Source organism: Buteo buteo, chromosome 21 (genome assembly GCF_964188355.1).
Source record: "Buteo buteo chromosome 21, bButBut1.hap1.1, whole genome shotgun sequence".
Taxonomy (NCBI): Eukaryota; Metazoa; Chordata; class Aves; order Accipitriformes; family Accipitridae; genus Buteo; species Buteo buteo.
Window position 1 is genome coordinate 22,998,642 of NC_134191.1, and position 27,940 is coordinate 23,026,581.

The 27,940-nt window shown below is 38.9% G+C and overlaps 1 protein-coding gene across 4 annotated transcripts in view; it reads right to left on the reverse strand.

Annotated features, from left to right (window-relative positions):
- Positions 1-27,940, reverse strand: part of VGLL4 (vestigial like family member 4) — a 93,618-nt gene that overhangs the window by 27,312 nt on the left and 38,366 nt on the right. The window contains exon 1 of one of the 4 annotated variants that reach the window (XM_075052866.1): positions 20,535-21,171. The exons of the other annotated variants lie outside the window; for them this stretch is intronic. Coding sequence (XP_074908967.1) covers positions 20,535-20,616 — 82 coding nt within the window. The 5' untranslated portion in view covers positions 20,617-21,171. Of the gene's footprint in view, positions 1-20,534; positions 21,172-27,940 lie in introns of those variants that run through there. 4 annotated transcript variants of the gene reach the window in all.

The window sequence follows — 27,940 nt, forward strand, 5'->3', positions numbered from 1 at the left end:
TAGGGATTTAAAGATGTTAAAAAAATGTTTTGGGGGCTTCATAAGGGGCTTGGAGAGGAGCTAAATTAACCAGGGTTACCTATTCTGGTAATGTCCCTGAAATAGCCACTTCTACTAGAGTTTAAAATTTGTATTTTTCCTACACTGCCAGAAGCATTTTGTTTTCTACATGGCCATAATTTCCAGGACTAAAATTAGGATAAATTTAACTCCATCGACAGCCCTAAGGTACCTGACAATGGAAATCTTTGTATGCCACCACACATTTTCACATCATTGCCGAGGCAGATGATTTATAAAATGCTGCCCTAATTCCACACACGACAAATACTATTTTGTTGGAAAAAGAACGAGCGAGGAGAAAACCTCCTGAATGTTTACCAGTAAAAATAAGCATTTTGCCAATTTAGTCAGCATAATATAAACTAGCAAATATACACTGACCTATAATACACCACAAGTCATGATTTCTATTAAAGACTCTGGCACCAAATCTAAATAGGAACTTTCCATCTCAGCTCTAAATAGTAAAAACTGTGCTCTACTGCAAAGGCTCTAAGACAGACATCCAGACCCTCTCCTGTTCAAAACAACCAAAGTGTTAATTGGTAAGCCCCCCACAACCACTCTAACGTCACAAGAGCAGCTTTTATCAAAAAGACCTCCCATATGAAATAATCTTCATATCAGTAAAATTTCTGCATTTTTTTCTTCAGCCTTTATATTTTGCCAGTAGAAACCTCCACCTACATAACGATCATATTCTAAACGTACTTAACTTTAGAAGTAAACCACGTCATACCAGTTTCTCTCAGTGAGGAATCTCCCTCACTTCTACCTTTGAAAAAAGTAAGTTAATACCAATGTCAAAGGATAAACTTTCATCGACTAAGTTTTATGATACTTTCATCCCACCCATATGCAATCGCTCTTCTCTCTGCAGTACCTCATATCACTTCTGAAGACTCAAACACAAAATTCCACAAATTCAATGTAGGCACCTAACTCCTACTGACTTCTCCTGAGCAACTCCTGACAGAACATGGCAATTTAAATATCCATGTAAAGCTAACTCTGGTGTTTACAAAAGACAAAAACCTCTAGACATTGTCTAATATAGTACATTAGAAACTCTTCCTCTTTCCCAAACAGCAACTAGGACCCTGATACTACACAATTACCTCAATGTTCTTTTTTTTTTTCTTTCAAAAGAAGTTATAAATATTCATCTTATTATATGCATGGTAATGACAGCATTTATAGGTGAACATCCAGATTGAGTACAAAATCTGGTAAAAATGCTATTACTATTATATGTTGGAAATAAAGAAACTGATTTTAAAGAAATTTAGCAAGGAAAAGAATGGCTTCTAATTAAAGCTTGTCAAATTTGGTAATGCATTTTCCTAATTGTAAAGTAATGTGGTAATTATGCAGGGGACATCAAGGCCTTCAGATATGCTGGACAGTTCTGGTATGTTTGTCTGCAGCACCACTGGGCCACTTGGCCAAAATTAACCAAATTAAGCAAACTTCAAACAGCTGGCAGTGGTGAGCAGGTAGGAGCAGTAAGAGCTCTTAGAGGACAGGTTGGAAGATACTGAGCACCTCCTCCTGAGCAGAAAATACAAGTGGCCAGTGCTTAGCATCTTGTATGGTCCACCCTGCAGACACAAGGCAAGCAGAGAACAATACCAAACAAAAAAGTCCAGATAACAGGATAGGATCAAGAGGAAAAATATCTCTACGTTGTTCATGGGGATAAACTGCATATTCCTACACTGTATTTGTACTGCACCAGGGGTTCTCCTGTAGCCCATAAGTTTGATTAGGGCTAAACCAGCTTTTTATTTAAATAAAAAGGCGTCTTCTTTCCCCACTGCTTTCCTCCTTACCAAACTTGAATTTAAACCAGAGAGGGAGAAACCACAGCAGTCTACCACACAAAATGCTGTTTTACTGACTAGATTTGTCTCCCCCAACTGACCACACTCCATGGTAACCAGACTCGCATCATACAGCTGGCAAGACAACACTCTGATAAAACGACTGTGTTTTATAAAATTCCCCAAGTCCAAACTCCAGTCTTCAAAATTCATTACTGTGACAGTTTGTGTCTGCACTGCAACTGAAAGCAGAGATAGCAAACACATTTACTGTGCCTCTTATAATACTTCTCTTTGTCTCAGTAAGCAGCTGGTGTAAGGCACTCCAGATCTGCTGCTTTCAGATAGTTCTACTTACAACTATTCATACTAGTCCTTTTTTTTTTTTTATTAAAACTGTTAGGCAACGTGATAAAGCACAGACAAGCTGAACAGAGATAACAACGTGACGTAGTGTCTGTCTATATAGCAGTACTGCAGTAGTGCACTCAGTTGACAGAAGTCCATGCAGTCAGCTAGAATGTTCTTTTATTTTAACCACTTACAAGCCTAAACTGAAAGTGAGTCAAATTAACACGTGCAACTAAATGTTTGTAAAACCAGCATGGTACTTTTCAGGAGATAGTTCTCTCTATCTTTTCAGGATAGCTCTCTGTAAACAGTGATCTTCAACACTGTTTGCATTTCTCTTGTGGTTCAGTCAGCAGTATCTGTGTCCCTACTGAAATGCCCATGCAATACAAACATCACAACAGCAAAAGTCATGTTTTTACAAGTGTGGATTTGATAGCAAGACACCAGAGAAGTCTTAAAATATGTCTGAGAACTCCAGGAGTTACTGAAGACTGGAAGAAAAAAAAAAAAAATACACACTATTTTGGCAGCTAGCTTCCTTCCTCTCTGACCTAGCAACTCAGTATGTGCTGCACTAAGTCATGACTACCATATCCTATTCCCCCTCCCAATTTCCTCTCTCCTGCTGGCTACTATTAATGCATAAAATCTGAGCATTAATTACACTCCAGAAATGAAAGGCTTCATCTTTCCTGCTGAAGACTGACATGATACAGACCTTAAGACAGACTGAAATAAAACTCTTTGAAAGAAAATTCCAGCACTGCCCTTGACCATTTTATTTTTCCGTTCTGCATCTGACAAGTGGATTTGTCCACAAGAGTAAATTTCTGACACATATATTAACTTGGGAAAAAAAAAAAAAAAGGTAAGAATAAGAATTCTCGGTTGTGGTGTCTGTCAACAGGGTCCTTACCTTTAGGGTCTTGGATTGAATTACCATGACCTCAGGCCACTCAATGAATAAAATCATGGGCACACGCATTTAACAGTCTTTAATTAACATGCATTACACCTTTAATTACCTTTTCCAATACCTCCATGCAGACAAACTCTCATTAGTAAAAGGAGTTGCCTCATGTTCTCAGGGACAGACATTCCCAGGAATCAATAGCACCTGAAGATCTTCAAGGGCAGGTTACTGATTCAAGATCAAAATTTAGCCCTCATGACATACAAAACTTTTCTGCTGAAAAGCCAGGACACTCACAAAAGCTATATATATGTGAAAAAGATACTATAAAATGAAGTGTCTTTTATTTTCTATTCCTATATTCTAACAATCATGAGGAGATTAAATCGCAAATAAATTGGAATGAATTCATAAACTATTGCATGTTTTCTTCCACTATCTCAAACACAGAAGTCAGTCTGTGCCAACATAAATTGGGATAAATGGCATAAAAATTCCAATCCATGCACAAAAATCACATGATTTGAGATATCAAATACCAAGCAGGGAAGTCACCGCAAATTAATTCAACAAGTCATCAAAACAAAAGAATCACAATACAGTACCGCAGAATAAATCTGCAGATGTTGTCAGCTGCCTAGTTTGGGCATTACTTCACAGCATAGTATACACTGTAAGAGAATTGATATCCTTGAAATTGTGAAATTCCCCAGAAATTAAATCTGTGTAAAATAGTTAGACTACAGACAATCTTAAAAGTATGTAATTTAATGCAGATTTACTTCACTTGCTTGACCAAAGAAAATGAATTAATCCATTCAGACTCCTCGGTAGTAAATCTCTGGTTCATGAAAAAAGATATCCTAAGCAACAGTCATAAATTATATTTATTTATATAATTGCTGAATATTTCTATAACCCCCACTCAAACAAACAAAATAATCCCTTATGTAAAAACCTCATTTTGTACCACTACTTCATTTCTGGATTGCAGTTTCTATAAAAGATATGATTTAAGCTGAGCTTAAGTAAGATTTAATTCTGCGAAGTAGTCTGCCAAACACTGTAAACAAAGTCACAGTAGTCTGTATTTCCTCTGTAGTACAGAAAACAGGCCTACCTGAAGAGCATAATAAAACAGCAAACTACAGAAACAACAAAAGAATAAGTATTAATGGGAACAGCGTAATGATAAAACTGCTATGAAATTCAATCTTGGAAATATTTTTTATTATAATTGATAGATTTATTTCAGCAGTCAACTTACTGATTCACTAATCTGACATGTATTTTACCAACTTTATTGTAATATGGCAAAAAGCTAATTTACTAGAAACCAAAGAGTCACATATACATGCACAGAAAAATTGGCAAAAGCCTGCTCTCCTCCATTTACAGAACACATGAAAAGCACTTACTCCTGGAACCAAGCTCTGGCTACCACTGTGCAGAGATATGTATGCCAGAAAACCCATGGCCAAAACTAAAATACAGTGATTAAATCAACTATTCTGTTCTGGCCCCTCCATCTGACCATGCCTGCCCATGAGGGACACATTATGCTTGACATTGCAAGCAAGAACATAAAATAGTGACCTCTGCATTCAGTCATCTCCACCCACTTTTTCCTCCTCTTTCGTTCAAAAGACTGCACAAAGAAAAGCGTTTAGGTACAGTGGTATCACTTGCAGAGTGCAGGCATGCTTGCTTGAGGATCTTTTAGAAAACCACATCTTGTTAATCAGAGCTAAGTAGCACAGGCTAAAGCAGATTTCAGCCTAATAGGTCTTGAAAATGCTGTGTTATATACAAAACACTAAATTGCAACAGGCAGAAAATAGCAAAATTGCCTCCTCAAACCTAACTCTTTTTGCTCCTTCAAACATACTGTGAAAAACCGACTACATCATCTTATATTGTCTCTCATCATACTGTAAAAGCATAGCCATACAAAATAGCATGTGCATACTCTCTCTGTTACATAAATTGACTTATACGGATAACTGTTTCAGTTCTACAAACTACGTAAGAGAAGTAAAAAGTCTCTGCTGACCACTTAAACTATGACTGAAATAAATTCTCTTCACTCTGCTATCCAGGTACCAACTGAAAGAGTGTCCTTTTAATTCATTTTTGGTGTTGAGGAAAAAAAAATTAACTGTAAAAAAGTATCTCTCCAAGTATGCAAGAAATTCGTGGCATAGAAAGAAGGGCAGCAGATATGCCACAAAAGAAGCAGGATGGAATAAGTTTTAATACTCCTGTCCGGCAGAGGTCCTCAATATTTCCTCTGTCAAATTTCAATTTTCACACCTCAACAGTTGTGACTGTGGGGCTGTGTTCAGTTCCAACCCAACAATGAACTCAAGCTTAGGTCTAACTGTAGAGCATGAGACTACTTCACAAATTTGCAGATGTCCCTTTAAGATAATGTCCCATTTAGCTAACTCTTGCAGCACCTGTCTGAGCTGAAAGTCTAAAAAACATTCCTTTCTTCTGCTTAGAGTACCTGTACTCATGTAAACTATGGCTAAAAAAAGATTCCAATTATCTGGCAGACAAGATTTAAATGCAATCAATGCTAAACTACACTAATCTCCAGATAAATAGCACCAGGGATGTCTACAGTACCTGCTAACATCAATGTCAAAAAAGGATTTCCCTCCGTTAAAGACTGAGGATGGGTTTTTTGGTCAGGAAGCATGGTTGCTCCCAAAGAGCACTCCTTTCCGAGCCTTTTTGCCAGCTCTTGCAGGAAAAACCTGTATCAAACATCTAATGTCAGTTAAGAGGGACTAAAAATGAACACGAATTACCATTTCATGTTTGCTCAATGCATTACAGAGGCTCATATAAAAGAAAGGCAAGCTGCTGTGCTAAGCAGAGCTACCAAGTGCGACCAAGTACAGAAAGCAGTACGTGGCTTAATACAGCGCTGTGCTTGGGCCACCTGGCCCTGCCAAGTAATATGGGGTTTGGCACACAAGCAAGACCTAAAGTCATTACAGAATAGTGGACTGTCCTACACAGAAACATTGTCACTCTCTGGCTAGCCTTGTCCTGTGACTGTATACTGTCAAGGTACGCACAAACCTTGTTCAGGTAAAAGCCACGACAGTAAATATACCCGTGCATAAAGGAAACGTCAAAAGAGCACCAACGAACAGCCCTGTGTTAGACACTTCAAAACTGACAGTAATACCTTGCTGAATAAGCTGATGAAGGTACAACTGCTGAAGTCCTCAGACTAATTGTACTTCCTACATAGAAGGCTACACATTACTTTTATTTGGTGCAGAACAGCGTGACCCAACAAGGGCATCCCAAACAAGGGAGGGGACAAAAGACAAAGGAAGACAAAGGGAGAAGTAACATTTATATTTTCTGCAGAAAACAGTAAATTTCACATTCTTTTATGTGCTTAGAAAACATGACATCTGTATTTACTGGGCAGCAAAAAGATATACTGATCCATTTAATTCCCTGGCAAAACCTACTGTATTGTTAAGTACTGTAAGTAGTTCTGGTGTATCCCTAAACCACACTCCACGTATAGTAATACTGAAATTTAGTCATTTAAGTTTCTTCAGTGCGAGGTAATGTTTTCTCCTCCATGCAGTTGAAATCTCTAAAGATTCTTGGCAAGTGTCTAAGGGCTAGACCCATGAAGAGAGGTGAAGTCCCACCAGTCTTGGTGCCTCAAGATAAGACGCTGTCATTTTCACCTTCTAACCTGGCTGGAATGCTTATGGGACACATACACTTGAGAAAGTGGGAAACAAACACCATGCTGATGGTTACAGCAATTCCTGATATAGAAAAAAATTCCAGAATATGTAATTAAAACTACCACCATGCAAAGTTTAAATAATAAACGTATCATCAGAATTCAGCGTCCTTTAATTTATTTGCAAAACTACTATATGCCATTCTCTCACATTTCTGATAAGTGGATTTTAAAAGTTGCCAGATAAAAAGATTTACTTTTATCAGCGTGATAATGTGATTTTATTAAAAACATAAAACCACTATCAATAAAAAACCATGAATCAAATATAACTAAGTCAGTATATTGAAGAAGTTGCTTTCCAAAACGACAGTGGTTTCCAGATCTAGGTGTTCTTTCTTTTGTCACCCAGCTAAATGACTTACTGTGTTACATAAAAGACAGCAAAGCTAAACTGATCAAAGACTAGCCTGTCTTTTAGCAGAAACGATCAAAGCTAGAAGACCTGCCATCTATTTCAAAAGTAAATCAAAGTCACAGCAAGATCACAACAGAAAAAATTGTTAGATTGGATGCTTAAGCAGTATTTCAAAATACTAAATGATATCTTGTAACTATGTATTTTCACGCAATGGCAAAGAGACAAATAGGAAATTCAATTTGTGAAAGCTCAAATTTGAATAATTCCTCCTAAATAGACATTTGCTACTTTCCCTCTTTGGTTTTTTTGTTTGGTTGGTTGGTTTTAGGTACCATTTCTTTTAATGGACAGCAGATACTCAGGTCAGAAACACGACCCTCTGCTCTGATGGCTGATATTTCATGGATGCAAACCTGTAACATAAATTGAACTCTAGACTACTGCACTGGCTAACCAATGCCCCTTGTGGATATGAGCACAGTAGTATATTCTATGGTGACCATGTTTAAAACATTCATTTTGAGATGTTCACTTGTAGCGGGGTCATATTAAAATTAAATCTAATATATTGTGCACTTTCTTTCGTAAGGATTTGAAGCAAAAGGTACCATGCAAAGGTAAAAAAAAATATTCCACTTATTTAAATTGGAGCCTATTTTTAGATATACTGCAAGCTTTTATTGTAGTTTACTATAAACATGCTCCAAACACCCTTCCTCACATTATTCTCCTTTGCTACATGTGGAAAAATTCAGAGCATCAAGAAAATGAGCTTGCTAAAAGAGCCATGAAATCCGATATTGCACTTTCAAGCAATGTTTCTTTTATTTCCACTTTATTTTTCCCAAATCCCTACCTGGAAGGTCTAAGGCCCTTGAGAGAAGATATAAATGTTGTATTTTTAAAATACAAACACAAAAGCAAATATATTCAAAATGTTCATAAAATATATGCAGACATGGGTGGCTCCCTTTGGAATGGATTTGGAAAAAAGTAAGGTCACTGTTTAGACCCTTGTACTGCATGCAAGTCCTGCAAAGCTTAGTGCTAAGTTCCCTGATTGGATTCCTATTAGTAGCATACAAGTCACCTCAAAATGGTAAGTTAAAAAAAAAACAAAACAAAACAAAACCAAAACACACACCAAAAAAAAAACCATAAAAAGCAAAGAAGTCTTGGCTACTGCATTCTCCCCATATGGCACGTAGTCAAACAGCCAAACAGCAGAAGCTGCTGCCACAGGGCAGGAGGAGATGGGATTGCAGGCAAGCCTCGTTCATCACGTGCACATGGACACACAACCAGGAGCTGCTGCTGGCTTCATAGTCACTAATGTGGTAATCTCTTCCTAAACTGAGGTGAAATGAGCAAATTACATTTGGTCTAACACACACAGGAAAAACTTCAATTTCAGTTTTGCTCTTCTGCTACCTGATTGCAGCCTGTCTGAAATGGCTCACGTACTTAAGGAACACAGAGCCCCTTCAAGCAAGCTGGACAGAATATTGAAGACTTTAATCCACAGAGCATCAGAACAATTCCAACCCATCTCCCACAAAGAATCCATTGTAAAGAACAAAATCCCTTTGTCCTTCAAAACAGGCTCCAAAATCCCTTCTACAGTGGGAAAGCAAGAGAGCAATGACAACTGTGCAGAACAGTCAAGCACTCTGAATCCAACAGCAAACTACATGGGCCATTCAGATGAAAACAAGATAGTCTTTTGATCATGCTATTTACATAGAAAATGAGGAGGCTGTGTCAGTTTGCCAATTCCTTATGCACAGGGGTTTACTGTAACTGATGGCAGTAGGCTGAGATATGACCCAGTCAGCTGAAGATAATGAATTCAAGCTCATCATAAGCACTACAACATTGGGTAATACAGATCCTTCAACCCACTGGCTTTCTATTATTCTGAGACACAACCCAATAGTCTTCCTCAGCTATTACTCACATGTACTGTTTTAATAACCAAAAACTTGTGAAGGCTTCGCCTTCTAGAAGAGCCCAGAGAACAGTGTGGATCGTGAGATGGAGAGGAAAGGATGCCATGTCATTTCTCCAGGGGTATGGGTGCTAGTATAAAGAATCATACATAAAAAAATCCAAAATATTACCATTGTTCCTGAAAGGATTGTCCTCCAAAACAAACAGACACACACCACCACTAAGGAAACAGACAAAATTAATCTTGTCCCTATGACATAGCAGTTTCTAATCTTGGGTTCATGACATGCAACTAATACAAGTAATTTTATTGGGGAAAAAAACCTCACTACAAAGAGATCCACAGAAAAATTTTAGGTAGCCACAGAGTACAAGAGCTTGAAAACCACTGCTCCACTAGAAGATTCAGTTGTGAAAAACCTGGTACCAGAGAACATTATTAACTCCTCCTCCTCAAAAGGACTGAAGATAATGGATCTGAATTAATGCTCCTACCCACTACAATAGTCAGTACTACTATGCAGTGACTGAGATTGCTAGAGGTTGTCAGATTCAGAGAGATAAAAGGGAGTCAACCCTATGGTGCTAAAGGATAGATGGGAGCACTGTCTAAATCATAGCTGGACTGTTTATTTCACAAGAAGGAGGGTGGTTTATGGGGCCAATTTGCAGGGTCACTTAAAACAAATGTTCTCTCCAAGGGGAAGCTAAGGCAAGAAAGATAGATGGAAGGGTTGTGTTTGCTACCAAAAAATTACATGCTGCTTGGACTGCATTTCTCAGAGTTTTCTGGGCACTGAGGACAGGATTTCCAGAACTCTTGGAAAAGCAAGGAACAGGCAGAAATTCGTATTTTTGAAGTTATCTTGACAGTCATGGGATTGGAACGGGTGAGCAGTACCAAAGTTACACTCTACCTCTCAAAGACCTTTAATTAGGGCTTTGTCTTCCTCCCCCTATACCTCCTAGTCTTTAACTGAATCTCCCTTTTGATTAACTTAACTCCAGGCTCCTTGTTTGTTTATTTCAAAGCTGCAGAAGCAACTCATTCCTGACAAAACACAGAAAAGACAGGGAACTGCAGATGGGTTGATAAAACGAAAGTAACAAAAAAATGTCAGTTTTATGTCTGTGACCCACCATTCACATGATAGTAGCTCCACAGGATCCAGAAATTAAATCTCTCACCACTATCACTCACGATGATATCAGTCCCCAGTTAATTAACTGTTAAATCCTTCCCCACTTTATTTGAATGATGTACATCCTAAACATTTCTGCAGATCTCTACCCCCATCACGCATTAAAGATGTTCCATCCCATAATTAAGCAGCCACTCTATTAAATACAACTGTGAAGTTTTTAATGGAACCAAACTGCCACTTCAGGGGCAGTGAGACACTGCATTAATTAAAAAGGTTTGGAAGCACTGCTTTAGGTCATAAATGGGTTATCAGCTTGCCTGTTGCTGAGCCATGCATTGCATGACCACAGCTGGACTGCTATTTAATTGAAGCTTCTTATCCCAACTCATCTTCTGAAGAGAATATAAAATTAACTGCCAGCATCAGTGGGCACATTCCTTTTATGCAACTCAACAGGCCTCAGATATAAAAGAACAGACCTGCAGAGGTCCTGTGGCTCAAATAGGGGAACTTAAAATTCTTCCATCCCACTACTCTTTGTAAGAGGTCATTCCTTGTATCAGCTAAAAAGACTCAACTACTTCCAAAACAGATTTCATCATCTCAGTTTAGAAGGGGTCCACTATAAATGAACCACAGTCACAAGAGATTTTAGTCCAAAAGCTTCTGTTCCCTCCATGACTGCTGACCAAAAAGCAAGCATCTAGTCCATATATCACCAGTCCAAGCTTCAAATATCAGAGTTTTTATCTGTTTAGCTGATTTATTACAATTTTTATTTGCACGTCTCAAAACAAACAGGTAAAAGCACTTTTTGTTTACTAATAGATCACAGTAAAGTTTAGCAGCTACAGCAAAGCATTACAGTCAAGGCACTTTGAATGTTGTTCTTCTTTATCCTTGACTTACCTGAATTTAAACAATTACAGCTCTTTTTTACCCCCTATGTAAACAAGGATAACGCTCACTATTTATTTCATGGGGGTAGCTGAAGGTTGAACTAACTAGGCTTCTGTGAATAATAGGATTCTGCAGAGAGGATTTTATATATATATATAAAAATATGTTACAATGAGTATTAAAATGTTTGCTATCATACTTCTAAATGGACTCATTGAGAAATACTTGAAACCAAATAGGGTAGTGTTCAAATTACTGTACTACAAAGAAAAACTCAGTAGATCCACAGATTAGCTGTTAAGGCAAGCATAACGTACCTCAAAGCAGTTACAGTCTTACAAATTAGAACTTCTAAAGATTTTTAAAGGAAGTGAATGTAATTTTTTTTTTTTTTGCTGACAAGCTCAGAGACATTGGTTATATAACATTGATAAGAGAAGCTTTTTCTAAGAGACAGAAACTAGTCAAGAAACTGTAAGCATCATTGCTAATGCTGGAATACCTGTTTCTGACACCTTTGGTAAATAGCTTAGATTGATGCCTACAGCAAGACAAGAGCAAAATGTTCACCTCTAACTGTAGCCACTGGTTTTAGAGTATTCAGCAGGAAAACTGTGCACGTCAGCATTCTCCCAGCTGGCTCTATGAGATTTAATTTACGGCAACCACAGAGTGACTGTGATAGCTCTCTGAGATGCCACAGCATGAAAACTGAAGGGTGGGGGTTAAACAAGCAGCAATGCACACCAGATGTCTGAGGAGGACATCTAAAAGATCCGGAGCACAAGGAAGCTTATTAAAAAAAAATCCCCTTCAATGCCATAAATATTTATACTAAATCCAAGAAACTGTCTGAGTTCAAACTTGTCCTATATGAATCATACAGTAGTTCCCTCACCCCATCTTCATTTAATGTGTTCTGTATAAAACCACCACAAAGGAGGTGCCATAGTTATGTCAACTTTTTTTCTATATGCTAAGAGTACTTTTTGTAGAGCTCCTGCTTTAGAACAGATTACGTTCCAAAGACTATAAACAGAACTGCTAAATAGTCTTATTTTACTTGGCTAGCTCTTGTATGGCATTTACTGGTCTTCCTAGATAATTCAAATTCATAGAAATAGTTTCCTTTTGACTGGACAACTTTGATTTTCTTCATACAGCCATTTAATTACAATTAGCAATGCATCACAGAGAAAACAACCCCAATTTACTAACCTGGAGCCAAGAAACAATAATTTTCTGAGAGGTTCTGCTCTGAAAGTGGCAAAAATGCTGATTTTATAAATATCTAAATTTACTTTCAGAATTGAGACATACTAAACATTAACAATTAAATAACAAAGTTTGAAGTCACAATACCATCTCTAAAGTGCAACCAGAGTGCGCTAATGCCATTTGTAAAAAAAGTAAATACTCATTCCCCAAAAGACAACAGCTATTCCAAAAGATCCACTTAGCAGCTTTGGTTTTCACTCCTCTTACGCAAAAGATTGCTGGGCTGGGCACTTTGTAGATGGTTAACTACAAAGGCTATTGCCAATCTGCTGGTTTGTGACTTTTGGTTAAAATACAACATAATAGATATTTCAATATTGGCTTATATTCCCGTACAGCACTGCCATTCCTATCCTGGGAAAAAAGATAGGCTTATCTACTAAAACTCTCCTACTTCTAACTGCAACCCATTTTTAAAGGCAAAAAAAACCCTATTTCTGCATGCTAGGGGATAAACACTAAGTCTTGCAAACCAGGGAGGTGTAATGCTGAGTGGTTTCCATGCCTGTGCTGTCAAATGGGTTTCCAGGAAAAACTACTGCTTTTTAAACACAACTGGTTCCAAACTTTTCCTGGGAGAGCAAATATATTTCCTGGAACCTGCTAGCAACGTTTGGAAGAATAGGAGGAAAGTTACACACTACAATGCTTGATGCTCACAGTTGACAAGAAACACTCCAAAACGATGAGATGTAAAAAAGAACATGTCTTAAAATAATCAAAGATAGACTCTTGTCACAATGTGTATTATGAAAAGACAGGAGCCACATTTTTTGTGAAGGAACTAAGCTGGCACCTGCCTGCTGAAGGCATACTTTCTTTCCTCCTCCTATGCCACAAAGACTGTAATATTACACCATCTCCCAAATACTATCTACCTCCATCCACATACACCACATTGCAGATGATCTTTTCCTCCAAAGACAAAATGAGGCACAAAGTGTCACATAACATTTTGTGAGGGAAAAGCTGGACTGCACCAAGCGCTATTATGTTAAACAAGTTCTTGTTTTAGCAAGAACGAAGTTAAAAAGCGAAGAAAAAGGAAAAGTTACTTTAAAAAAAATCTGATACCAAACAGCCATGAAACTTACGTAAAGGAAACATTCTAACCACTGTTTCACACTTTGGTCCACCACACTGGTACTACTTTTTACCTCAGATTTTCGGGACTTACATTCCTATTGAAACTAGATTTCTAAAGATCTTTGATGAAGACTCACCACCTCACTGAAGTTTCTGGATGACTTTTTCTTTGGCTACAACCAATGCTGTGGTGGTCCCAGGAACACTGTTACTTCAACTTCACCAAGGTTATACAAGGAAAAGCTATGTGGAGCTCTTTCCCAACAACTTAAATGCTCCAAGCTTGCCTTACCTCAGAATCGGTGCCAAACTACTACTGATATCAAGAACGAAACTCTTCCAACTCCATCCACCTGTGACATGAGATTTACAAGTTGAGAGAGATAACCCCAAGAGCTCAACTGCCTGTTCAAAACTGCACTTGTGCTGGATGATCTATGGCCTCTCTTTCCGTCCTACCAAGACTCCGAAGATACATGCCAGTGCTCACCAAGCTACATGCACCTTTACATCAACTTGTAGAGACAGGCATGAGAGCTTGCCCTTAAAAAAAGCTGTTAGATGAAGCACCAAGGGAAATCTGCCTCCAGGAAATTAAAACTGTGTATCATGGCACTCATGGTGTATACGTTACTGCACCCACAGTCTTGGCATAGTGCTTATACAACAACATCTAGCAGTGCTATATTGCACAGTCAATTATCCTCCAAAGTGCATGGCTTTTAATGAAAGGGAAAGGAAACAATGACTCTGTGTGTCCAGCAATCATTCCATGCTGATTTGTAAAGTAATTTTCAGGGAGATGATACAGACTGCACGATGAAGAAAAAAATTGGCTGGCTTTAAAAAAGAAATTAAAACCAAAAACACTCATGATTCTTTAACACTGGACAAGTATAATACCATTTTTGTAAACACTCCTCCAGAAACTTGTATTCATCACTACCTCATACTATTATCAGCGAAAAATTATAGGCTCTGTCCTGCTGGATTATTGTTAGTGTAAACAACTTTGCTAAATTGCTTGGCACACTGTCTGCATGCAGCATGTTAAAACTCTGTAGTCTATTCAGCCAAAATCAAATATAAAGGCCCATCTGTATTAATCCTCAAGAAGAAATTAATAGACAACTATTTTCATGCAAAGCAGATATTTAAAAAAGGCAAAACCAATACATATGGATGAACTTTTTCATTCATAATTTTAGATGCCACACAATGAAGACTGTTGTTTAAGCTTTATTTTTTCTCTAACAGTTCTCCATACAATACAGTGCATTGTTCAAACTCTGGAGCAATTTAAGCTTTTTCAATGTCTCCTAAAATCCCTGGATTTATATCCAAAGAGACCTGGCACTGTAACAAATTTGACTTGTGAGTAACAAGTTACAGCCTTTAAGCAAATTGCTCATTAACACAGAATTGTACTTACTGCTACAAACCTCGCTACCTTTTATCTCAGAAAAAATGTGCTGCCTATCTTATCTATTGAAAGTTGTGGGATAACCCACTATTGTATTTGGGTTTTTTAATTTCGTTGTTTGAGTTCTCAGTACAAATGCTGAACTAGCATCAAGGGTGAGGAGAACAACAGAACTCCAGGGGAAAAAAAAAAAAAAAATAAAAATCTTAGGTATGACCTAAATCTATCTTGCCTTTGATGAATGAGGAAAATAAACTGAATTTTGATGTCAGTACTGAGGAGGATATTCCCAACTTCATGCTAGGAGGAAATGAGTAAGAAAAGCCCAACTGTGAGGTTGGAGCTCTTTGTTTTTTCCTGAAGATAAAAGACTTTGAAAAAGCAAAACCCACAGAATGTTCTATAAATGGAGAACATTCTGTAGGTGCATCTTAATTTACATGGCTTTGAACAGAAATTTTATACTGCATTACAAATAAGAACACTTAATTCACCATGAAGGAGATTTTTATCCCATTTATTATTCCACTAATTCTTAATAGAATAATAGTGTTAAAGTCATTTTATATATTTAGAAACTAAACCGAATTTTGAAGTTAATAGGAGAAACTGATGTTACAAACCCAGAGTAAAATGCAAGGTCAGCAAAGAAAACCAATGGAAACTATTCTTTAGAGCTTAAGAAAACAAGTTACCTTTCATTAAAAAGCAAATGAAGTTAGCAGAGTCTGTTTCAGGCTCCTCATTTGATATCAAACATCTAAACTAGCCTTTTTAGGAAGATATACATATATTCAAAATGCCTTGCAGTGCCCTAAAAAGATAGCTAGCTATGCAAGCTCACTGCTGTAGCCAAGTAATGCTTCATTGTTACAGGAAGTCAGTGAAATAATTATGTAATAAGCCACTAACTAATGTAAGCTGTCCTGAAACCAAAAAGCGGTGTTTTTCTATAAATCTGGATTCAATTTTCTTCATTAAAAAAATCCAGTCTTCTGGACTGTCCAGAGAACTCTGTATAACTATTCTGAGTGCTCCAAGTCTCATAACATGCCTGGGGGATTTCTTAGCATCTTATTGCATTTCTTTATACCTTTCCCAGCACAGCAGTTCAAGCCTTTAGAATGTAGTAATAACACAAAGCATTTGAAAATGGGAGAGAGAGGAAGGAAGACAGAAATCTGCCTTCCAACACACAACCATCTGTACACTCCCTCAGATAAACAACAAAATGAAACAAATCTACTTGGAGACTGCACCTTCTCATATATATTCTATTGAAAACAAGGAGCCCAAACTTGCTAGACTGCCCCTGCACCAGTCAAAGAGCGGGATCACCTGCGATTCGTTTTGTTTAACTCTGAGCCCTCCTGCCATTACCTCACACACAAGGCTCTTGGAGAAAGCATATTAAACTAAAGTGAAGTGAGTTTCCATTGCAAAACAAGATGCAGATGTTTTACCTCTGAATACATGCCCGGATCAAGTGCTTGTCATTTGATACGAAGCACTGGGAATGCCAGACTGGTACAGAATGGTTCTGCTTCGTGGCCTTTGCACCTCAGCGAGGACAACAGTCTCTCAAGAGCTTTCTGATGTCTCTGAGCTCATTAAGAAGAAAACAATGATATGAAAGCACTACTCATTAAACTGGCCAACTGTTGATAACTGGCAGCAAATGTTTAGTAGCAGGATATCAGATGTATTCATGCTAAAAATCAGCACCCAGATGCTGAGTCAACAATTCTCTACTTATTTCTTCTTTTCTTCCTTATTGCACCAAATATGTTACAACAATAAATTGCTTGAAATGGTTGATCATTGCTAATATAACTGTCGCTTTCCCATTGGCAAAGACTAAACGTTCTCATTTGAATGATTTAAAAATTTTCTTTCACTGGAGAGGGAGACAAAACTCAAATGTTCTTTTTTTACGTGACTTGTTAGAAAAAACACCATGTTGTTAAAATTAAGATTTTCCTCCAAAAGCATCAGAGTTGAGATTATCATGAGGCATCAGGAGGAACTCAAAGCTAGTAATAATATTAAGAAAACACTCAAAAGGACACAAATTTTCAGTGTAAAACAAACAACCCTGAGGAAAGGAAACAGTTTTATTCTGTGGTTCAAAGTTATGGACCCCCTTTCAAAAAGCCTCTCACCTCATCTCTGGTTACAATCCTTTTGCTGGCTGTGGCTGTCTTAATTATATAAGTGTACAGAACTTTCCATCACATTATAGAATCAGAGAAGTGTTGAGGCTAGAAAGCACCTCTGGAGATCATCTAGTCCAAACCTCCTGCTTAAAACCAGGCTCAACTAGGGCAGGTTGCTCAAGGCCACAGCCAGCCAGGTTTTGAGTTTCTCCACAGATGGAGGCTCCACAAACTCTCTGGGCAATCTGTGCCAGTGTTAGACCAACCTCACAGAAAAAAAAAAAAGACAACTAGAAAATTCTTATGTTTGAGAAAACAGTCAACTTCAGCTAAGGTTCCACACTACAAATCGGTCAGCTGTATCTGCAACACACCATTACTTCTTAACGGTTAATGGGAGAACTTCTAGATCTCCCATTTCCCCCCCAACCTCCACAAAAGGACACTCTTCTGTCCATAAAGCAGATCCCATCTATATTAGTCACCATTCTGCTCTCTTTCCCCAGACCTCCAAAGAGTAAGCCAAAATCAGAAATACGTTTTATGAACTAAACAGCAGTCTTGTCAATAAATGTTCCCATACTCACTGGACCATGATCATGAATGACACTACTTAGGAACAGAACAAGATTAAGACATAGCTGAGGTTTCTTGCACCTAACAGTTAGGGAAGACTAAGCAAGTGCTGGCATTAACTCAGTAGCCTGAAGCTTACAGATAACAAATTGCCATCTGTAACTCTTGCTGGGCAAGAAAAAGCAGGAGTCATCTTGGGATGCAAATTATATTCTTCTACTCCATGTTGAACTGAAGGGCTGCCAAATGCACATGATGGAAGAATTTTTCCTACTTCTTATGTACCAATACATCTCTTATCCATAAGCTGCAGCTACAAATCAATGGCACATAGTTCAGTGGCTTGTGCCAGAGGTGAAAGATTAAAACCACTAGTAAACCTCATAAAACAATAATGACACACTTCACCAGTATACCAATTATCTCAATAAGCAAAAGCAAGTGTTTCAAGAGAGAATCTAAAGAAATAAGGAACCCATCTCATTTATCGCCTGTTGCGTATCGGTCCATAATTCTTTCCTCTGAAATTTCAAACCTATTTTCACATCATACAATGTATTTGTATCTTATCCTGCATCTGCAAAAGTACTTTGCAGGAAGGCATCTATTTATAAGTAGTTCAAGTATGACCTTCAATAAATCCTAATTAATTGAGTTTGAAAGGCCACTTTGTTGTCAATGTAGTTACTACTGCAGCAGCGTCTTTGAAAAGACAAGATCCATCACTGCTGACACAACTCACAAAATAAATACTATGGCAGAGGCATGGAAGATGTGTAGGCATTTCTAAAACACCCTTCGAGTTCAGTGCAGATGTTGCCAGTGTTTATACTTTTTAAATCACTGGGATATAAACACCTCACTATAAACACCACTGAAGTTTTGCTTTTCTTTTCTTCATTTTGTGTGTGTTTATTTTAGTGTTAAAAATGTTAACTTCCAGAATAAGGAAAATAGCAACAGATGTTTAAACTAAACAAAGACTGCTACAGTAGAGTGTATTCCTTAAGCTGTTCTTTCGGTTTTGAACTATTAAAGCTAACATCTGGTTAAATAACAATTATTGAAGAAGAGGGTGGGGGAAAAAAGGGGCTGGAAAGAATCTTCCATAAATATTAGACATAATTATAATGAATTGAACTAATGAGCCAAAACTACAGTTTTTCTGCCTTAGTCAACAAAACACTCAGGAACATGTACCACGTAAGCAGAATTTTATACAAAACTTCATGGTCTTCACCGTAAGTTGTCAGCTGCTTCCAAAGAAAGCACTGGTTACTACAGAGAGCAATGAAAAAGTTAAAGGATCCTGCAAGCTGTTTATCTTTTTTTTTTTCTTTTTTCACTAGTTTTCTTGCTGTAATGAAGAAAGCAGGGGCTAAGAAAGAGCTTGAAAACTCAACTCTGTTGAATCCCAGCTCTACATTATTCAGTACTGATGGGCAAGCTCAACCTTCTGTAAAAGAGCTTTATTCAAGAGCTTTATTCAACTTATTTATTGTGCAGGAAAAAAAAAAGGAAAGAAGAAGAAAAAAAATGAAACCGATATTAACAGTTCTACAGAGAGCCCCCTCCACTTCCCAAAGGAAAGAAACGTGGCCATGCTGGTTTAATGATAGAAAAGACGGTATTTTGCATAGTGAGGTTCAGCTCCCTGTCTTCTGGCCTGGTCTTTTTTTGACAAGTGTGAACAGATAGCTCCTTGTCCCTTTGTATACTCATTGTTTCTTCCCTGACAACTACAGCAAGTTTATTTTCCAAATGAACATGGAAAATGTTCCTGCTGAATCAGAAGAAAGATTTCTGCAATGCTTGTCTGTGGCTACAGCAAAAACAGTTCTACTGCCAAGCTGAATTAGCTCAGTGGTGCCTTTCTCTCCAGTCAAAGCCAAGCCATAACCACTTCTTCAAACTGCACGTAGATAAAACTCCACTAGATTAAGAAACCGATTCTACCCTATTACCTCAGGCAACTTCCACACAGGACTACGAGTGCTCACAACGTGAAGAGCAACCGGCCGCCTACGTTAGCTGAGGACGACATAAGTAAAATTCAGAGTCCAGCAAAGGGGGGGGGGAAGCCCCAAACGACTCCGTTTATCCAAGGGGTTGTGTAATTCCTTCCCGGGGGACCGGCGCTCGGGGCGGGGGGTGCCGGGGAAGGCGGGCTGCGCCGGCGGGAGGCGGGCTGGCCCAGCTGCGCGGAGGAAGAACCAGCGGCCGCACAACGGGCCGCGCTCCCGCCGCCCCGGCCGCGCAGGGAGACGCGGAGGTGCTGCGGCTCTGAGGCGTGGAGGGCGGTTGCTGCGGCGAAGCGGGAAAAGGCTGTGGGGCAGCGGCGGGGCCGGGGGGTGGCGGGCTGAGCCCCGCGTTGAGCCCCGCAGCCGCCTCACGAACCGCTGCTTCTGCCGCCGCAGGAACGGCCAACAAAAACTCCACCTGCCACAAAGGCGACGCGGTCCGTGACGCTCGTCCACCTACTGGTATCGTTCAGAAGTGGAGTAACGCTGAAATTAACGCTTTGTTAAAAAAAAAAAAAAAAAAAAAGAACGGACAAAGCTAAAAAGCCCCTTCCCTTAAGCAAAGCTTTAACAATACCGGCGGCGAGGCGTCCCGCAACCATGAGCGCAGGGTGCCTTTCCAGAGGGGAAAAACCCCACGCTCGCCAACAACAGAAAACACATCCGACACACGACGCTCGGCGAAACGAAACCATTACCTTCGTAGCACAGAATGCCAATATTGTTGTTCATCTTGTCCAAGTATTGGTAGTTCAACAGGTCCATCTTCATAAATAGCATTTATCGGGCTAGCAAAAAAGACCAGCTCGTTTGCTGTCGCCCAGGTTCAGGGAGAAGAGGGCCGGGCAAATGGTGCCGAGGACGCTCCCGGCTTCCTAAACTTCAGCAGGCCCAGCCTTCAGCTAATCAAAACAAAGTATGTTAAAGGAGAGTCGGAGGGATTAAAACACACGCGCTCTCCCTTCCAAACTTCTGAAAACTAAAGTACACTGGGTCCTTCAACACAAAGAAGACTGTCTAAAAACTTTTCAAGTCTTTTTCCAATTAAAAAACGAAAAACAAACAAACAAAAAACAAAAACAAAACAACCAAAAAACCAAAACAACCCACGGAATCAAAAAAAAAAAAAGAAAAGAGAAACGAGGGAAATTTCCTAGGACAAAGACACACTAGTTCTGCTCACAGCCCGCTGCAAGTTAACTGCACTGACATGCAGGCTATGCTTGGTATGACTCGTATGTAAACCAGCTTCCTCTCGCTATCGGGCGGGGAGGACTGAGCATGCTCAGTGAATCCCTGGAGCTCCTCAAATGTCAGGGATATTTTCTGCACAAGATCAGTCTCTAAATGCACCGAGTGTTTGAAAGCAAGGGGAGGCGGCGGCGGAGAGCCCGCACAGCCGGGCTCTGTGCACAAGGGGCCATCTCAGAGCCGCGCCTGGCAGGAAGCGGGGCTGCCGCTGCCCGGCGGGAGGAAGAGGAGGAGGAGGAGGAGGAGGAAGCAGGGGCTGCCCCGCCAGCCCAGGGGCCTCCTCTGGACGCGGGGCAGGAACCGACCCACCGCAACTTTGCGGTCGGGCTGCTGAGCAGGAGACCCGAGCGAAATCCAGCTGTTGAAAATCAATTCTCTCTCTTAAACGTTTTACTTAATAGCCTAGCGTGGCCTCGGACGCATCCCAGTACTGTTAGCAGTGAAAAATAATGCTGGTTTACGGTAATGGGACAGAACGGCAGCTCTGGTATGATAAAGGCAATTAAACATTAAAGAAATGAGGTACAGCGGATACACCTGTACGCATACAGACAGGTACTGTGTACTCACATGTGCACGCCGCTACAATTCAATTGGTACACTATTATGTTTGATTTTTTTTTAAAGGCTATCAGCAGTTCTGTGTCCTGGATTTTTAACAGCTGCTAAAGGTCCGGTTTAGATGACACAAATGATGGAGATCTTTACAGCAGTTGCTCTCATCTCAGGATGTGGTCTGCCCTTCTGCAGTCCGAACCTTGATCACAAAGACTCTAGCTGCTTATACAGATGTGTACGACTCATTCTAAGAGGGCAGAACATCTGTAAGGGTGGAAGCATGTGCTAACCTAATGGGTATCAGTTTGTATTTCCTGTGGCTGATCAGCACCTGCAAGTCTGATTTGAGAGACAGAGAGAAATAAATACTGGGGAGGTTTGGTCTAAGACAAACAAAAAAAAAAGCTAATGGAGTCCTAATCTTCCCTCTGCCCTCTTCGGCTTGGAACATAACTCATCCCTCCCTTTCTGGGATGGAGAATTTTAACGGTACACACAAGAGCAGACAGTTGGTGAGAACCAGTAACAAACTCATTTCCACCTTGAGAATTTCTCCCCTCTGTTAGGAAGGGGAAGATACTACATCAGAGAGGCAACTCATGGAGTGACATTTGGTCAAAGTATTTTGAAAAGTACTGCTTGAATGCTCTGGATATTTCAGTGAGACTAGGTAATTTACTTAAATTTCCTACTGATAAATAGGAGTAAGAAACTTATCTCCAAGGAAGATTCCCTGGAACCTAAATAAGGTTTCTCCTCACTTCAAATACATAAAGTAGTCCTCTGCATTATCTACCTCTGTGCTTCAACTGAAGGAGAATCTCCATTAACAGTGCTGAATTCAATACAGCAGGAAACAAATTACCTGAAAGGAATTCTGGATTGCTGGGAAGATGAAGGTCAAGAAGCCTTTTATTGATTATTTATACGCAACAAGGGCACTCTCCTAATTGGAAGCGCTATTCATCTTTAAGACTTTAACATGGTGTAAAAACTGATGGGTACTTAATGCTGAGGTAACGGTACATTTCTTGGATGGTACCTAATAAAAAGGTTGCCAGGGTTTTTTTGCCTCACAGGATTTGTTACCACAAAAGCTGCAACCACACCTCTTCAGACCAAAGTAGTGCATGGTATTTTCTAGAAAGATAAATGGCTTTAATAAAGAGAAGAACATTATGATTTTTAAGCAGGGGGACTAGAAGTTTTACACAGCAGATCATGTTGTGCATACTCAAATTCAAAGATATTCTATATCAATGTTCAAATTAAACCAGCCATTTAATAAAAGCATCAAGAGAAGTCTTAGCCCTTTAAGATATAAACTGCAATAAAAATCCATACCTACAACATGAACAAAAGAGGGGCATATTTCTTCAGCATGAAACGCAAGTTTCTTATGTAACAATGCCACAGCTTTTGGGGAAAATATTTCTGCTATGTACAGTTTTTAATATAGAAAGCATCCCTGAATTTACAGCAATACAACACACTTTATGGATGCTTGGGAAGGATAAGAAGAGATAAGTATTTAATTTTTCCAATTTAAAATACTTGAATTTTTGCAGGAAGTGCAGGTGACGAAGAAAAAAAAAAGCAATATTCTAAACTTCTTTAGAGCAGTGGTCTACAAGACAGGATTTGCACATAGCATGTTAGCTACACAAGAGCATTATAGTTCAAAGTCCAATATAAATTCCCCTCAATATTCAAAGATACGTATTTCTTCAAGTTGTCAGGAAAAGCAAGGTTGGGTATTGTCTACAAATCACTGACTGCTCAGTAGTGCTGTCCAGACACTAATAAAGCAGTTAAGTCTTCTTTATTAGACCAGTAGTCACCGGTCTACAGGTTTTTAGACGGTAGTGATCGCTTTATCATGTGAATGGCTTTCAGCAGTACGGTATACACTATGATTAACACCTGACAAATGTTGCATAATGAACAACTTCGATGCTTCACCTTAAATAATAATAAACTGGTACCAAACATTGGGAGCTTTATGAATTTCTAAATTAAAATTTCTATACTGAAAAATAAGGCAATGCCTAGTGAAAGAATAGGGAGGTAAATTATCAATGTAAATGTATCTCAAGCATTCTAAAACCAAAATCCACTCACAGGAAACCTTTCTTTGAAAGAAAACAGCTCAACAAATTCAAGTCCAGCAGACATTACCCTTAAATAGGTTACAGGGTCACTGTAAAGTACTCTGTTCCTCGCAGCAAAGAATTCCCAACTACTTGATTCGAACTGCTGATCATCAAAACACTTCACCAGTTTGAGATACCTCCCATTGAACTGAAATCAATAATCAATGCATCAGCAGCTTAGATGCAACATACACGGAAAAACAAGCTATTGACATCACCCCAGGACCTTTGTTATAGTTCATTCTGTTCTTCTACATATTGATGGTTGCAAACACAATTATGTGCTGTAGTATCTCTGCTTCATATTAGCTAGAGTATTTCCTATAAGACTGCACACACGTTTCTTCTGTAAGGCAGATAAATACCCGTATCTGTATATAAAATATTTGAAACACTGGCACTTTTAACACAACAGCATCCCCTAGAGGTAACTGAAAATCCACACGTGTCTTTCTGGATCGCTCGACTTCACATCGAAGTACATTAGATTTGATTCTAATTATTCCACATAGCAGATGAGATCGTTCAACCTCTTAGTGATCTTCTGCTTCATTTTAATGCGAAAAGGAAATTCAGTCTTCACACAAGAATGTCTTATCACAGAAGTATTCTGAGGCAAGGAAAGCAAACGGGGGGGGGGGGGGGGGGGAGGAAAAAAGTGGGGGACAGTTCTAATAAGTAGGTGAATCACCATTGTCAAAACCAGGAGGCTAAAGATGTATTTTGACAGCTAGTCCCTGCATTAGGGTGAAGTTTGACAAGATTTCTGTGCTGCTCTTCTACAATTCTCACAGTAAGAACACTGAGATGCAGACCAAAGAAGGGCAATCAGGAGATTCACTCTGAAAGCGAACATCTGCCCCCTAAAGCACTGATGCAGATATACCAATGGCTGATGAGAAGAACAGAGCGTTTTTCCAATATAAAAAAAAAAAAAAAAAGCTTGAGAAACTTACCTTTTCAAAGAATTACAGTGCATGTTATGAATGTAGTAAGTTACTGTGTCATCAGTACCTAAATGGTGATAAAACTTTTCCACTATAAAAATATATAGTCCTGGCTTATTTGAGCAATAATAGGACCTAACAAAAATAAATCCTTACAATTGTGTATTATTTGTTTACCTGAGTTTTTGCAGGAAAAAACAGCAATTCCTTAATATATCACGTCCATAACATCAGATTTGACAGTAAGAGTTTATATCTTTTTTACAGCGCTTAAACATATATTGAGCTGCCTTAGAACGAATGTTTTCAAGCAAGCTACTATGGAGCACTCCGTTCTGCCTCCTCTCTGCTGTCCTCAACCCTGTCAGTCTTCTGCCTCTCTACCCCTGTGTCCTCCCCTCATCTCTCCTTACTCTCTTTTCTCCCATGCTTGCCACTGCCTCAGGCAGTAGCAATGAAGAGCCTGAGAAAACAGTTTTGGTGCAGTTTTACTAGCTTGGTCTATGCTCCATCCCACACAACATCCTTCAGTGGGAAAGTGCACGACACCGGCCAAGAATCAACACCATAGAAGAACAATGTGCGAGCCATTCACTTGGACACAACAGAAATTTCACCCTTGATGACAATCAGCAAAGAGGAACTATTTCTACAGGGACCAATTTTGCAACCGAGAGAAAAAATACAGTCTTTATAGAGGTGAGACACACTGATGTAAGGCACCATACAGTATTGCTCAGTATAATTCCATTTTTTAATGGACAAAAATACCTGTTGCAGCTCCTGAGGTCAGACAGGCATCGATGATACACCACCTATTAGCTGATACCTCAATACGTCCCAAGAAGGAGGTGCAGGAATACAGCAAGAGCACTTAGATGAAGGCTTTACCTTCTTTCTTTAAGTAAAAAATGAGCAAATTTTAGTTAACAGCTGCTAGGTGGCGATGTGCCTGAAAGAAAAATACTGCTTTTCCTTTTTCACACACTCAACTGCAGAGTTGCTGCATGTATCACCTCGATTTTTATTATTTCAGTTAGAATACATTTCACAGAAAAAAAGTAAACAAAAAAATCTCATTTAAGCAAGATGGAGTGTTTTCTTTTAAATACATTCAGATATGATAAGGAAATACAGTTAAAACATATTAAACATGCAGGAAGTTCAGAGATGCATGATAAGGAAAATGACATTCAAAGTTTCTCACTGGCAGCTATCTCAACAGCTGTGCCTCTGAGATCCACATAGAACAATACATAACTAAACTCTTTGCTCAGTGAGTCAGATACCACAAAACGTACCAACTTCATATACTTTTTATGAAGCATTAATGACAACTGCACCAGTGAACAGAAGATACCAAAAATACACATTCTTCCAGATCACTTTTTTTTTTTAAACATAAAGGTACATTGCAAATAGATTTTAATCACATCAAACTACCTTCTCCTTTTCACAGCCTTAATAAAAAAAAAAAAAGGGGGCCAAAAAAAAAAAAAGCAAGCCCCACAAGGTAGAACATCTCTGAACTGAATCTAGTGCGTGCCTTCTTGTTTCAGCTGTCCTTTACTAGCTAAAGGTTTCAACAATATGCCAGACATTATAGAACACAAGACACTTTTGTTATTATCAGTGGAGTTCCTCGAGACTGGAATATTAGACTTACACCCAATATTAAGTTGTAGCAAAATAATTCATATATTCTCTTTCATTCTTGTTGTACCCTAACTTAATGCAATCCTGCTTAAAAAACAAACATAGTAATATCTAGTAAGGAAATCAATTTATGAGTGTGCATGTGTACTTGACTGCATCCATACTTATAAACTGCTATGTAACCCAAGTTACGAAGCTGTCTATTCCCTGAGGGACCAAGCCAGCAGGCATCTTAGTTTCAGTTCCCTACTGGCCTAATAAGAACAGAACTGCCAGGGAAACAAAAAATATAGTGATGCCCAAGAATATCTAGAGTTACAAGCTCTTCTAGGACCCAGGAATGGATGGTAATGGCTTGTCTGGACTGGGAGCTGGATTTATTTTTTTTTAAATGTTTAGCTGTACTGCAGTTATTCTGTATTACTCACTTTTAAGATATAGAGATTTTAAAAAGCATATCACTGTGAATGTAAATAAAAAATTCAGATCACTTATTTTTAAACATGTAGCAATTTAGAACCAGCCATTTCATATCAGATCAAAAAACTATAAGACATTAAACAACTCAAAAAGCTTTTGGTTCATTGAAGCCTGCCCTCATCAGCAAGAACCCTCTCCCTCTGTTTTCCCTCCATCACTTCCAGAAAGCTATTTGTCTCCTACTCCAAACTAAAAGCACCCTTCTATTGTACCATAGACCATTTTCACAAAAGAAGTGAGGAAAGGGCAAGAGGACAGAAAAGGCAGGTACCAAGGCAGGGCACAGACAAGACTTTACTGCAACTCTCACTTGGTTTTGGCGGTTTATTGGGGTTTTTTTTTTTTGTGATAGCCACATTTAGCTCTCTGGGTCAAAATATAAAATGGGCACAGAAGGTAGTGTATGATGCCTCTGGCAGGAACTGCTGCTCTGGCAGGTACTTCTAGTCTCCAGAAAGAAGCAACTGGGAATTTAGGAAGCAGCCCACTTTGCTTCCACCAGTTGGATCACGCTGACCCAGAACACAGCGTCGCCTTCGATTACCTTCTTGTTCTCTTACTGTGGCACAAAAGCTCTAACTCCTCATTGTTTCAAAGCTTAGTGTGTTTTTAAAAGCTTTTTAATGAATGGAGAGCAGGAGCATGCAGAGTACACATTCTGCTGATCTTTCTAAAATTAAATAACTACTTCACAATTGCCAAAGACTGCAGGGCAGTGGAGGCAACGAACCAGGTGATTACTTCCAAGTTCTACGAGGTGAAATACAAATGAGAAAAGTGTTTTCAATAGCACCTGATTTATTTTGACCTCATTCTTTGACTGCTTACTCAAACTCAACAGCAGGCTAGGAATATCAGGTTTACCAAGAATATTTTTCATTTTTCAACAGTACCTTGCAATTCACAATTTGCTGGTGTTTTTTTATTCTCTTAAGCTGGGCTGAGAACACTTTAAAAATGCAGCTAGAATACATAACAGATAACTCTAGTTTATCTAGGTTGAAAAATTGTTATTTGCTAATTAAAATCTTGATAATCTTTCCTGTTATTTGCATACTA